Source organism: Triplophysa rosa, linkage group LG9, assembly GCF_024868665.1.
Source record: "Triplophysa rosa linkage group LG9, Trosa_1v2, whole genome shotgun sequence".
NCBI classification, from domain to species: domain Eukaryota; kingdom Metazoa; phylum Chordata; class Actinopteri; order Cypriniformes; family Nemacheilidae; genus Triplophysa; species Triplophysa rosa.
In genome coordinates this window covers 1,446,210-1,460,684 of record NC_079898.1, presented here as the reverse complement: position 1 = coordinate 1,460,684, position 14,475 = coordinate 1,446,210, and the positions used below count along the sequence as shown (strand labels likewise).

Sequence of the window (14,475 nt, the reverse complement as noted above, 5' to 3'; positions counted from 1 at the left end):
AAAGGTGAATGAATGAGCACGCCGGCTTCCCTCTTATACCCGGACATCCGGGGAGGAGCCCGGCATGCAAATTTCATTCGCCAATTTTCATTGGCCTTTTCTAAATACTCAGAAGATGATAGGTTCTCAAGACAAACCCCATTCTGTCGGTCTCTCGACGTTGTGTCGAACCGACAGAATGGGAAACACTGTAGCCTTTCTTTTGGGGCGATGGTTGGTACTAATTCATAGGACAGACTTGGAAGTTGAGTTTTTACTATTTTTTCTCGTATGTTTTCAATTTTCTCTGTAAAAAAATTCATGAAATCATTGCTGCCAAGGTGCGACGGAATACGCAGGTCAGGTGAAGTCTGTTTATTTGTTAGTTTAGCAACTGTACTAAATAAAAACCTTGGATTGTTTTTGTTAGTTTCTATGAGGTTACGGAGGTGCTCAGCCTTTGCTGCTTTTAGTGCCTTTTTATAACAGTTTGCACTCTCTTTCCACGCAATTTTAAAGACCTCTAATTGGGTTTGTTTCCATTTACGCTCCAGTTTACGTGTTTCTCTTTTAAGGGCGCGAGTGGTGCTATTGTACCATGGTGCTACGTTTTTCTCATTAATCTTTTTTGACTTCATAGGTGCGACAGCTTCTAATGTATTAGAGGAAATAGTGCCCAGCTGCTGGTCATGTCATCGAGCGATTCTGTATTTATTGGTATGGTTATTATCTTTAGTAGTCGAATTGTTCTACCCTGTCGATAACGAGTTAAACGGCTGATTTCTGCAGTGCACAGTGTACATGTTATAAGATAGTGATCAGTGACATCGTCGCTTTGAGGTATAATATCTATATTGGTTAGATCGGCTCCATGAGATATAATCAAGTCTAGTGTATGATTAAATCGATGAGTGGGTCCATTGCTGTGTTGTGTTACTCCAAAAGAGTGTATAGTAGCTCTGTAAATGCCACTGCTAATGCATCATTCGCATTATCTACATGGATATTAAAATCTCAGACAATAAGTACTTTATCAACGTTAACCAATAGGTCCGATAAAAAGTCTGCAAACTCTTTCAGAAAATCAGTGTAGGGACCAGGGGGTCTATACACAGTAGCCAATGTAAGAGAAAGCAATGTTTTTTTTACTTTCGTTTGGAACAATTATGTTCAACACAAGCACTTCAAATTATTTAAATTTATGCTCTGTTCTCTTAGTTACAGTAAGAAAGTCTGTAAAGATTGTTGCGACACCACCACCTCGACCAACCGGACGTGGCTCATGCATATTTCATAACAGTAGCTTGGTGGGGTACACTCATTTAGGCCGTAAGAATCATTTGGTTTAAGCCAGGTTTCGGTAAGGCAAAGTATATCAAAACTGTTGTCTGTGATCATTTCTAGGGATGTTCCGATACCCTTTTCCCTTCCCGATACCTGGGCTCAGGGTATCAGCCGATACCGAGTACTGATCCGATACCAGGGTGTGTATCTGTATACAGCTGTATATACTGTGTGAATTTATATAATTATTTTATGGTGTGCTTTAGACTTATCTCTTAATAAAACATGAACAAATACATACAGTAAATTAGAGAGTATATTTATTATCTGACAGACATTTGACAGTAATATTATTTCTTTTTCTTAAGTCACAGTTTTACTGGCTGGTTGGTCCACTCTGAAATACTGCCACTAGCGCTAGCACTGGGGATGGGCATTTTTCAATAATTTCATTTTAGAATATTTGAGCTCATAAAAAACGAATATTCGTTTTTTTTTAAATACATAAAAACTGCATTTAAACCTGCGCAAAGCGAAATCATACAAAAACCAAACATACAAAACAAAATGCATATTGAAAGTCTGTGATATATGGTTATCTTGTTTATTTTGTTTAACATGTTCTTGATAAGAAAAAACAGCATAATACAGTAGGTCTATTTTACTCTGTTGAAAGTCTGTTCAACAAGCCGAAAGCGGAGAATGTGAATAATGCGTTGCGTTGCTCTTCTCTAACTCCCGGTAACAGAACCCAGATCTGACAAGAATATCTGGCTTTATTGTTTATAATGTTGATAATAAATAAAGTAAACATACCGACTGTTAATTGATCCTAAAAACAAAAACGGAGCCATTTTAGTGCTTGTTGTTTATACGTGACCGGCATTTGAGGAAGAATGACTAATTCTGCTGATCATCACCGCAAATATTGTTTTATTTGTCGTTTCATGGTCAGTGTCTGTCTTGTTTAGCTTTGCATTGCATTTACACAGTGTTGTAATGTAACGAAGTACAAATACTTTGTTACTGTACTTAAGTAGAATTCTCACATATCTGTACTTTACTTCGTTATTTATATTTCTGACAACTTTCACTTTTACTCCACTACATTTCCTAAATAAAATGTGTACTTTTACTCCGATACATTTCTCCTAACCATCTTCGTTACTCGTTACTACAAATTAAAGAATTTTCAGAAGAAATTTGAGTTGGTGACGTAATGCCTGTTTGTTGTCATGTCAACCGCCAAGCACGAAGAAGAAGAAGTCCTGCTTGTCCGGGCATGTCACATTATTGATGCCATCATGGAAGCACCTGCTGCAGGCTCTGCTGCTAACGTTACCACTCTGGTAGCAGATGACGAGCATCTCGACTACATGTACAGTGACGAACTTGGTGAACTCCGTGGTGGTGACGAAGATAACGTTACACACCCGTTGCCGTATTTGCAAGAAATATTTTCGTACATTGGAGTGAAAAATTCTTCCTACCGGATTAAGTGTGGGTTTCCATTACTCTGGTTTTATTCGCATTTTGAAGTTTCGCATCAGAAACGAGTGATGGAAACGCTAAATTTCAAATTAAAAACCCTTAATTCGCAAAAAGGTTTTTACGCTCGCTTGAGGTGGTTTTTCATTTTTGCGAAAAAGGGTTAATGCGAATAATGGGAGATGGAAACGCATTTGCTGAATAAATTCCTCCAAAAAGTCACGTAACTGCACTATGAGACTGCGTAACCTGACTAACCAGAGTACTGATCTTGTGACACAGCATCAGAAATGTTGTGATGGTCATTCTTAAACGCCTGAGCAAAGTCGTCAAGTATTTTTGTAATTGCCTCTTAGAACTGTCACGACTGTGTTTCCCGAACAGCTGGCATCCACAAAAGCACCGCATTTATTGAGTTTCCTAATCGTCTGCTTGCGCAAGTATATCAAAACTATTATATTCAGTGGCTTCTCTTACTGATATTTAGTGCCAGTTTATTAGGTTGACTAGTTGGATGGAAACGGCAAATGTTTTATGCGATTTTCCAATTTTGCGCATAAGCTAAATACGCAACTTTGGATGGAAACCCGGTATGCCTACCGAGAGTCACTGAAATATTGGCATTAAAAAACTCCCCGTCCAACCTGAAGAAGCACATCGAGGTAGGTTAAATTAATTTTCATTCAATTCACGTTATTTAACATGAATTAGTTATCATAAGCCTGTTCAGATATCTGGCTAACGTGATGGCCAGGCTAACGTGTGCTAGTTAACTTTTCTGATTAGCCAATGTGCAGATATTTAACAACACCAATGATTTCCCTCCGAATTAATTCAACACATAATACTGAAATGGTTAATAACGGTTTCTGGTATAGCCTAAGTGGCGGCCGAATATTTCCTAGGTAAATTAGCGTTACACCGGTGGAGGGATTTTTTTAGACCACATTAGGCTAATTAATGGCAGGTTACAGAGGAGCCTTCAGGATTACTCACATCTTCAAAAGCACCGTGCATTTTGTTGAACTTGAGATTTGCTTTGATTTAATTACCTCAAAATTCTAACCGTTCACTTTTTTTAAATACGTTTACTTTTACTTTTAGTACTTAAGTACATTTTATATCAGACAATTACTTTTGATACTTAAGTATACTAAATGTCAGGTACTTTAAGACTTTTACTCAAGTAATATTTTAAAGGGTGACTTTAACTTCTACCAAAGTCATTTTTTGGTAAGATACTTGTACTTTTACTCAAGTATTGCTTTCAAGTACTTTATACAAGACTGCATTTACATCAATAAGTAAATTCAACTAAGCCTTCAACGCGTTTTAAAACAAACACCCGTGCGGATTTATTTACAGGCTATAACTTGAAGGCCTAAAGAACCCTGAAGTTCTTAGGAGGAAAATGCAGGTTTTAGGTATGGAGAAAGGTACCAGTCTTATGCTAAGGCCAAATTTATTAACATTAGTTGCAGTGAAATCTACATTTTAATGTTTAAAGTTATTGAAATCAGCATTAGTTAGCCCAACATATTTCTAACGAACAAACAACCGCTCCTAACAAGACATGGTAATAAATAAATGAATCATCGAATCATTTAATATTAAGTTGGTATTTTTATACCAACTTATATATAAGTAATGTAATGTTAACGAATTCTGTGGCTCACCAGTTTTTAAAACATTTTTGGTGATGTGAGCTGAACATAACACGCGATCCGTCAGGACGTCGTGTGTGAACTTAAAATATTTAAACTAGCTTGCGATCTGACTGTAGAAAGATTTAGAACACATACAAATTATTTTTTATATTTTCTGTACATTAAAAAGTCATTATAGATGAAGTGAAGAAGCGTTAAATAAGACAAGACAATTCTAAACCTGTGGTGATGATGCAGTTTTTTTAATGAAAAATACAAATATTCAAATAGCATTTTTAATTTTCTAATAATTATTGCGGATCGAATATTCGTGCATGTCCCTAGCACATTTTCATTTCTTCTTCACAGCACAACTTTCTGTGTTTGCATTCTGAGCAGTGAAGAAGGCTTGCCATTTGCAGCGTGAAGCAAAGCTAACAGGCATAACTAGGTCCTGTTTAAGAAATTGGTATCGGATCGGTACATGGATTCAAGTACTCGCCGATTCCGATACCAGAATTTTATGTGGTATCGGTGGAATTTCTGATACTAGTATCGGTATCGGAACAACCCTAATCATTTCATTTACAATAACTGCTTTTGAATTTAGTGATCGAATATTAAGTAGGCCGAACTTTATGAGTTAGTTTTGGTCGTTTATTACATTGTCAAAGGTTTTTTCTCTGACGTTTACCGAAATTATTATTTTGTTTTATTATTCGGGGGACAGACACAGTCTCTATGCATTTGGAAGCAGTAACATTTTTAACAGTTGAGTGAGAGGAACACAGACTATGGTTAAAGGTTTGGTTTACTAGTCAAACGGTGCGTAGCGTCTTTGAGATGTTGTCAGACAGAAGATCCGCTCCGATGCTGCTGGGGTGCAGCCCGTCGGGGCGGAAAAGCCTAGGTCGCTCCCAGAACAGATGAAAATTACTTGTCTAATACATGCATGAGCAACTTATAACACACCAAAGATACAGAAAAACACGTATTCACGCCATATGACCCCTTTAAGTGATGGAGCTTTATCATTGATCCAGTTAAGCAAGATATTTTTTCTTGTAGCAAAGGTTAGCACATTATATAATTTCCTTCCAGCAGATGTATCAATGAGTCCATTAGGTATGCCCAACAACAAGAATGGGTCCAGAACTTTTGAAATGTGACTGTTGCTCTGCTCCCGTGGCATCATGGGAATGATGGGATAGAGTCCATCAAATGCACACACACAAATCTCGGCGGAAGCAGTAGACCATCCGGGTATTTCTGCCGTATTGTTTTCTGCATACTGAGATTTCAGACATACTATTCATGACTCTGATACTGATTCTCGCCTACTATATGGTGTGGAAATAGGTGATTTCTGACCCAGGGAGAGTTTGTCATAGTTTAGCTGTGTTTCTGTAGGCAGTTTACTGGAGACCTGAGGCTTCCTGTAGACGAGGACTAATGGATTTATTATACAACACGCTGAAACACTCCATGATCCTTTACTACCCCTCAGTTGTATGTGTCCGTCTTTAGTAAACACTACTAACACTGGGACTTCATCTGTTTTAACTACCCATAACTCCGTCCGCACTGCGCTCTGCTCATGTATAACACGTCTATTATTAGTGGTGATATGGATGGCGGTTGATCTGTGATCTGTACGGATCGTGCACTACAGTTCAGAATGCATGTGACCCGCCAATTAACTACAAGTGTATTCATCATAGATTAAAAGATAGTTCTGCATGAGCTTGCTCTCTCTCGCCAGTATCTGGAGTACAATGACATGAGGAGTACAGTATGAAAGCGCATCCTTGCGTTTATCTTAACTTAAGCCATAAAGCATAAACGAGTTGTAAAGTGAAAGTAATGTTGTGTCGAGTCAAAGCGCAAATGAGCAATCCAATGCGCCATAAGCGATCCACAAAAAAACTTTAACGTGCGCAATTTTGACATGCCACTCACTCATAATTATGTAACACATTCAAAAAGATGAAAGTCAGTGGAAATCCACTCCATGATCGCCATCATAACACATTTATAATCTGACCTCTAGAGAGGCAGTTGTCAGCTGTTTACTCTGATTGCACATTTACATCATATTTATTTCTTATACGTATTGACATTTTTAAAATAGGCCTCATGCATGCATGCTGTATAACATAGCATAGAAAATAAATAATCATGTTTAATAATCTGTTAATATCTTCAGGGTATTTTCACAACTTCTTCTTTACGAAATTCCCTGAACTGTTCATATTATAAAACTAAAACTAAGATGAGCATTTACATTAGCTGATCCAAAAATCCGTGACCCAAAATCTGTAATATGATCCGAACCGTGAGTTTTGTGATCTGTTGCACCACTATCTGTTATATATATGTTTTCTGTTTTTAATGTGTTGTATCACATTTACAGTCTTCTCACATGTTTTCTGAGTTTCTGGGTGAGCATGAAGAAGCCCAGTCAGGTCTACACTTTTGGGTAAGAATGGTTTGAGCTCATGAATGGGTTTCTTCTCATTGATTCTGTTGTTTTTCACACACGTGAGATCTTTGTTGCAAAAGCAATAGGATGGTCATAGAGCACCATGGCGTGTGAGCATGCCAGTGGTGTGTTTTATTCTGTGTGTGTTTGTGATGTCAGGTTCGAGCGGTTCGAGGTGTTGGCGGTGTTCGCCTCCACTGTGTTGGTTCAGCTGGGTGCTCTCTTCATCCTGAAGGAGAGGTGAAATCTCACTGCTGTGCTGTGATCTCTGGGTCTTATATCGCTTAACCACAATGTTAGCTGTCATTTTAAACTGAATGTTGTGTTGTGTTTCTCAGTGTCGAGCGGTTTGTGGAGCAGCCAGAGGTTCACACGTGAGTGAAAAGCAAGCACCGTCATTCACCGTCAATTTCCGTCATTCATTACATTGCATTAGGATGTATTACATTCAATTACAATATTATTATTTTAGTAACAGTAAAGTACACATGCAATAAACATGCAAAATGAAACGAAAGCCAAGACAAAACAAAAAGATGTTCAGCTTTCACAGGTGTTAATAGTAGTGTACACAACACATAGTAAATGAGAACATCCCAATTGTTCAAAACAGGTGGAAGACAGATGTGAGCCCTCGAAAAAGCAAAAGTGATACATTTGTTGAGCTCCACAAAGTAAAATAGGATTTAGGCTACTGTATGAATTCCTATTCAAACAAAAAAAGTTCTTGATTCATCGGCAGTGAGTGAAAAGATTTATATTAGCGGCATAGGATGGCAGTAATGTTAGGCTTCTGTCACGTTAAGACGGAAAACACAAACAAATCTGATTTCTTTCCCAGCTATTTTCGCTCACTTCAGCCAAAAACACTGAGTTTAGAACTCGCAGAACTCTTGAGAAATGGTCCTCACAATGCCTTGATAGCTTGCAGCGGCGCAGAAGTCTGATTAGATGATTTGCCAAAACCACAAACCTCGTCATCTTCTTGATGTCTAGCCGTAGATGATCTCTTACACGTGTCATTCTAGAGCTTTTATGATACTGTAGATTTCATTGGATGCCTTGAGATTACAGCTAATGTAAATGACATGCTGTCACGAGCACTGTTGTGTTTTTTCTCTAGCGGTCGTCTGTTGGTGGGAACATTTGTGGCTCTGTTCTTTAATCTGTTGACTCTACTGTCAGTGAAGAACAAACCCTTCGTCTTTGTGTCTGAAGGTAAGATCGCTCCAGCATTGAGCAGGTTCAGTGCGACAACATGACTCCATGATGTTATGTCATCTTATCTCACAGTCTTATCTTAGATGCAAACGACACAAGATACAGAGATCAACTCACAATACACACTGTACAGTCATATAGTGATTCACATTTGTCGAAGAAGAAATATTATCTGAACATTAATCTGGTCAAAGAGGTGTTGTTCTCTCGTGTCTCAGCTGCAGTGATAGTTTTTATCGTGATTTGTGTGTGTGATTTCAGCGGCGAGCACCAGCTGGCTTCAGGAACATGTGGCCGATCTGAGTCGAAGGTACCACCTCGCTCTCGCTCTGGCTCTCACGTTGACTTGTGTTGTCGTACAGTCACAGTGTGTAAATGTGTGTGTGTGTGTGCAGTGTGTGTGGACTCATCCCGGCGCTCAGCAGTTTTCTGTTACCCAGAATGAATCCCTTCGTGCTGATAAACCTCGCCGGCGCCGGCGCTCTCGGCATCACGTACATGCTTATTGAAATCAAGTAAGTAGTTGTGATGGCAGATGTTGGAGGAGCGCTCTGCCTTTTAGCGGCAGACGGACCTTCGGCTCACTTCATGGATTATCGCAAAAGCAAATGTTCACTTGTCTATAGGATGATAATTGAAGTCTACTCATAGCGAGGGTAATGAGGTGGTGGTAGACAGTGTGCATGATCTGTGTCGAGTTATTGAAGGTTGTTGTTGTGTTGTGCAGTAATTATAATGCGATGGACACGGCCACTGCCATCGCCATCGCCCTCATGACCTTCGGCACCATGTATCCCATGAGCGTGTACAGCGGGAAAGTTCTGCTTCAGGTGCGTTACGTCACACACGCGTGTCATTTTCTTCACGTGTGATGATGATGTGTGACACGTTACATTGTTCTTTTACTTACAGACCACCCCCTCTCATGTGATTGGTCAGCTTGATAAACTGCTCCGAGAGGTGAGGCCGTCTGTTGATGGATGTGATTACCTCTTGTTTGTCAGCTGAAGTTTGAATGTGTTTGTTGGCTTCTCAGGTCTCTACGCTGGATGGAGTTCTTGAAGTCAGAAATGAACATTTCTGGACCATTGGCTTTGGCTCTTTGGTATGTAGACGCTTTTCTGATCACTTTAAAACCACTGCAACGTTTAATATAGAGAGTCAAAAACGTTGTATACTGAGTGAGATGTGGGTGGATTTGCATATATTAAATGGGTAGTTGACAAAAATATGGCCATATGTGAAATTTAGAAAGCAAACTGTTAATAATATATTTGTTTATATTATTCATGTTTATATTTATCATTTAAAAAGGCATAAGAGAGATTTATCTTAATTGTTTTTTCTACATTTTTGCTGGCACACCAAAGGATACATTTACACATTTATTTGTCAACTACCCATAGACCAGTTGGAAATAATGGAACAGCAGTAGATTTATCACATATTCATTTCTTACAACAGTCAAACATGTCCGAGTCTTGAGTAACATGTCATTTATTTAAGCCACTTAAATAAGTTTAATGAATTGCACAAAAGGATTTTGGACGACTCCAGTACATTTTATAATTCCCAAAAAATCATCATCACATATTTCACTCTTTACACATGTCCATCGAAAACCTGAATATTACTACTAAAAACATCAACATAACACATGTATTGACTTTATGAGTATTTATGAGAAGCAGAGATTCAGGGAGTACACACATCTCCTTGAAAACTAGCTTCACAAAAAGATTAAGGGCCAGAGTTACTAAACAGGGCAAATACAAATATATATTTTTTAAAGAAACACTGATGGGATTTACTAAACAGACACATTAAAGAACAAGAGCAATATCTCATTCCCATAATGACCAACGCAATCTACCAAGAGCAGTGCAAATTACCGTAGCGTTTATAGTCACCATGAAACGGAAGATGTAATTGTCTTCTTCTCTGTATCGTATATCTGCCAGAAAAAATGTAAGGTGGGACTTCAGTTCACCCTCCCCTCGTTGATTGGATTGTTGTAAGTTGGGCGGTGTGCATAACAAAATGGTGGCCAGTTTACAGCCTGAGACACCGCCGGTAGCCATTGGACAGTCAGTATAGTTCTATAGTTCTACCGTATATAATATAAGTTCTACCTGAGTATTACATCATGAAGAGAAGAGATGTCGTTGAGAGGGGAGCGTAATGATTTTGATTAAAGAGCAAATTATTAAAAATAATAATGATGTGCACAGACGAATCATTTATAAGAAATACTGCAACACTATGTAAAAAAATCTTTACAGATGTTTTTGGCCAATAAACAAATCCGCAAATACCAGTACAATGACGAGCACAAACCTTAGTAAATCACGTTGTGTGATCTATTTAAATACTCTCCTCTCATAAAGTTTGCGTCTGAATAGGAAATGCATAAGGTCAATTTGTTCAGTCGCAAAAACAGCTGTGTCCACACCTTTCCAGCGCTAATTTTCTCTGCGTGTCTTTAATAATTACCTACAGTAGGTTTTTTTACACCAAAAGAGACTATTGCACTGCCGCAAACTGTTAGTAAATCTGGCCTTAAGACGTTTGGCAAAGTTTGATCAAATGTTGTTTCATTTTCCATTAAAAGATCATAGATTTTTACATGAATTATTGGCAGATTTTGACTAATATACATAATATAGCACTTAAGGTAGTGGAATATATAAATGTGAAAGCATAAAAACCTAGTAAAAACATTATACAGCACTTTGTCTCATGTAAACCTCTGAGATGATGAAGTCATTTTACAGCGAAGGATTTGTTTAAATGACATTGAGTCGTGTGTTTGTGCGCAGGCCGGCTCGGTCCACGTGCGCATCCGCAGGGACGCTGATGAGCAGATGGTTCTGGCTCACGTCACCAACCGCTTGAACGCACAGGTGTCCGTGCTTACAGTTCAGATCTTCAAAGACGACTGGAGCCGTCCCTCGCTGACGGGGGGCGTTCTCCCGACCGGCTCGCTCAGTCTCTCCGAGTACGTCACTTCTGCTGCCTTTCCTCCCGCCGTGACCAAACAACTGGAGGAGTGTGACCCGGTCACGTCTACACCCGCGAAGCCCAGCAGCCCACCGCCCGAGTTCTCCTTCAACACTCCGGGAAAGCACATCCAGCCGGTGGTGTTTCCGATGGCCCAGCAGCACAGGCCGTACTCTTCCGGTGTGCTGAAGCAAGGTTTGGGTCAGGCCGGCGGTGCCGCTGCCATGAGGCTGGGCTTTGGCGTGCCGTCCGATCAGGGTTACAGGACTGTGAACACAGTCCCACACAGATACACAAGCAATCTGTCTCCATCACAAACAGATCAACAGAGACCGTGAGCTGCTAACACCACCTCAGCTTGTTTCTGTGGGACCACCAGCATTAGTTTCTCCTCTAGTTTGATGTTTGAACTTCATATTATTGTTTTAATCTCCTCATCTAAAGAGGAGTCAAATCGTTTTTTTATGTTTACATTTGACCAAAACTTATTTACCAGATGGATAAAAAAAGTTGTAATAAATAATTCCCATAAATATAGTATTGTACTTAACATTACTTTCCACTGTCGTTGACTCAAAACTCAACTCAACTTTATTTATATAGCGCTTTTACAATTTTCATTGTTACAAAGCAGCTGTACATGAGACACATTGACTACAAGCAAAACAATCAAAGTTGTACCTGCAAAAACAAGAAAAGGTTGAAAACACAGAAGACAGACACACCCACACACAAAACACTCCACACACACAACACGCACCAACACACACACCCACACACAAAACACTCCACACACACAACACGCACCAACACACACAGACACACACACACACGTACACACACGTACGTACACAGACAAGTATGCACACACACACACGCTCAGTGAGAGCACACATTTAGGATAAAGGAGAGAGAAGCACAGGTCAAATATAACAGATAATAAATTCCTATATGCAATATTAATTAAGTAAAACTTTAAACACTAGACATGCGTTATATTTCATCTGTTCCTTTTTTCCTGTGAATATGTTAAATTCGATGTTATATAACTAAAGGGATTTTACTCATACACAGCAGATGTAGCCAGATCTTTAACCCTTCAGTCTTCATGCTACATCTGATTCTCTTTTACACAGACACAACAGTCATAGTTACTCTTAGTAGTCAAGAAACACATTAAGAAAGGACTATTATCATTATTATCATGGTATTGTGTTGCCTTTTAAGTTAAAAAGAAATTATGATCATATTGAATTTAATGGTGCTTTAAATACAATTGAAGTAGTTTTATTATTATTATTATTATTTTATTATTTCAAGGCGCCTTACTAGACACTCAAGGACACCGTACAATGAATAGAAGAACAATTCATAAAACCATTAATACAACATATGATCTAACCGACATAAATCGAAGTAATCAAAAACAAGCATACAAAAGTAAACATTAAAATAAAAATAAAAAAACATAATCATTAAGAACATAAGTAACCCTAAAACAAGTGATATAATCATCAAAAAGCCTGCCTAAACAGGTAAGTTTTAAGACGAGATCTAAAAGTGGAAAGATTTTCACTTTCCCGAATGTCTTGGGGTAACGAGTTCCAAAGGTGTGGAGTGGCATAACTAAAGGATCTGGACCCAAAAGACGTTGTGCGAACTCGAAGAGGAACAAGAGTATGTGCAGTAGATGATCTTAAAGTACGAGTCGGGGTGTATGGAGCAAATCTGACAAGTAAGAGGGAGCAAGATTATTGAGTGTTTTGTAAACAAAAAGAAGAATTTTAAAATCAATGCGGTATTTGACCGGGACCCAATGCAATTGTTCCAGTATAGGAGTAATATGTTCAGTGACTGAGGTTCTAGATATAATTCGTGCTGCTGAATTTTGAACTAATTGAAGTTTGTGGAGAAGCTTTGAGGGCAAGCCATAAAGAATAGAATTACAAAAATCTAATTGAGATGTAACTAAAGCATGTACAAGGGTCGCTGTATTCTCCACTGATAGAGACGGACGACGGCGATTAATATTGCACAAATGAAAATATGCAGTTCGAACTATACTGTTTACATGTGCTTCAAATGATAAGGTAGAATCGAGGATGACACCCAGTGTTTTAACCTGAGAAGACATGGAAACCGACAAATCATCAGAAATCGTAGGAAATCTTTATGAATTAGCCAAAGGAATTTTTTGAGCCAATAAGCAAAATTTCAGTTTTATTGCTGTTAAGTTTCAGGAGATTTGTTGTAAACCACTCCTTTAACTCGGCCACACAGTCAGAGAGAGACACTGAAGGGAAAGTAGAACCAGGTTTAGAGGACAAATAAAACTGGGTGTCATCAGCATAACCGTGAAACTGAATGTTAAACTTCCTAAAAATATTTGTCAGGAATCACTTAAGGAGTTAAGTGCAGGGTACAAATTATTTTAATAATGGTCACTGGCAACTCAACGAGACAGTCAACAGAGAGTAACAACCGCTGCAGCGGGAAAAACTTGGCAACATACAGGGCAAGCACAGAACTAAGGGCTCGAGCGCTCGGCCGGGAGAGAACACACAACAAGAGAGGTAATAGAGTTCATAAAGTCCTTGGGGAAAGAACCACCTCGTGGTGGAGGGTGAAAAAACTCCAGTCAACAAACGGTCTCCGTGACCGATGTGGCTAAGCGCCACCAGGGCCTCCGAGACCAGCCGGTGAGGGAAAGATAATCCTTGAGATGGGAGTTCTCCAAGTCCCAGTGAACGAAGTCCGTGAACAGAAAAACCCAGAGAGGGAGAACAGTAATCCGCCGTGCAAGCCCCTTGCGCTGAGAGATCCACAAGAGTTGAGTGATCCACAAGGCCAGACAAACTTGAAAATAGCAAGTCCCCTGAAGGTGAGTGTAGTCCATATAAAGAATCCTTCATCACCGGGGAGAACCTCCTCGACCAGAGACTTCCGGAGCTGGAGTAGAACCCACTCGGCTGGAACCCCCACGAGATGGCAGAAGCAATCCCTGAGTAGACACTGGTAAAGAAGTGCAGACACCCAGATGTGAGCTAAACACTGGAGCCAAAACAAGACACGACAAGGTGAGTATAATCTCAAAAAGTTGCTTAAGGAAGCCTAGACTAGAAAAGACAAGACAGGTTTGCTAGAGCGGTCGATACCAGAGGAACATAACTAAAAAGGTCTGACGCCAAAAAAAGGAAAACACGAGGAATATAAAGGAAAAGGAGACAGAGCAGAAAATAAGGAACCAGCCGTGGAGAGTGAAAACTGAGGGGAGATCCAGGTGACAGCAGTGAAAACTAATGAGTAGTAGATCAGGTAACGAGAGGGGAGGGGTGAAGCACGCGGACTCTGAACAAGTGGCGAGCTGTCAAAACA

General features: G+C 39.4%; 1 protein-coding gene across 1 annotated transcript in view; it reads left to right on the top strand.

Moving 5' to 3' along the window:
- Nucleotides 1-11,655, top strand: part of slc30a6 (solute carrier family 30 member 6) — a 75,716-nt gene extending 64,061 nt beyond the window's left edge. The window contains exons 6-15 of the mRNA XM_057342860.1: nt 6,811-6,876; nt 7,039-7,119; nt 7,218-7,253; nt 8,003-8,097; nt 8,362-8,410; nt 8,496-8,615; nt 8,828-8,930; nt 9,013-9,060; nt 9,137-9,205; nt 10,920-11,655. Coding sequence (XP_057198843.1) covers nt 6,811-6,876; nt 7,039-7,119; nt 7,218-7,253; nt 8,003-8,097; nt 8,362-8,410; nt 8,496-8,615; nt 8,828-8,930; nt 9,013-9,060; nt 9,137-9,205; nt 10,920-11,438 — 1,186 coding nt within the window. The 3' untranslated portion in view covers nt 11,439-11,655. The remainder of the gene's footprint in view (nt 1-6,810; nt 6,877-7,038; nt 7,120-7,217; nt 7,254-8,002; nt 8,098-8,361; nt 8,411-8,495; nt 8,616-8,827; nt 8,931-9,012; nt 9,061-9,136; nt 9,206-10,919) is intronic.
- Nucleotides 11,656-14,475: the final 2,820 nt, after the last annotated feature.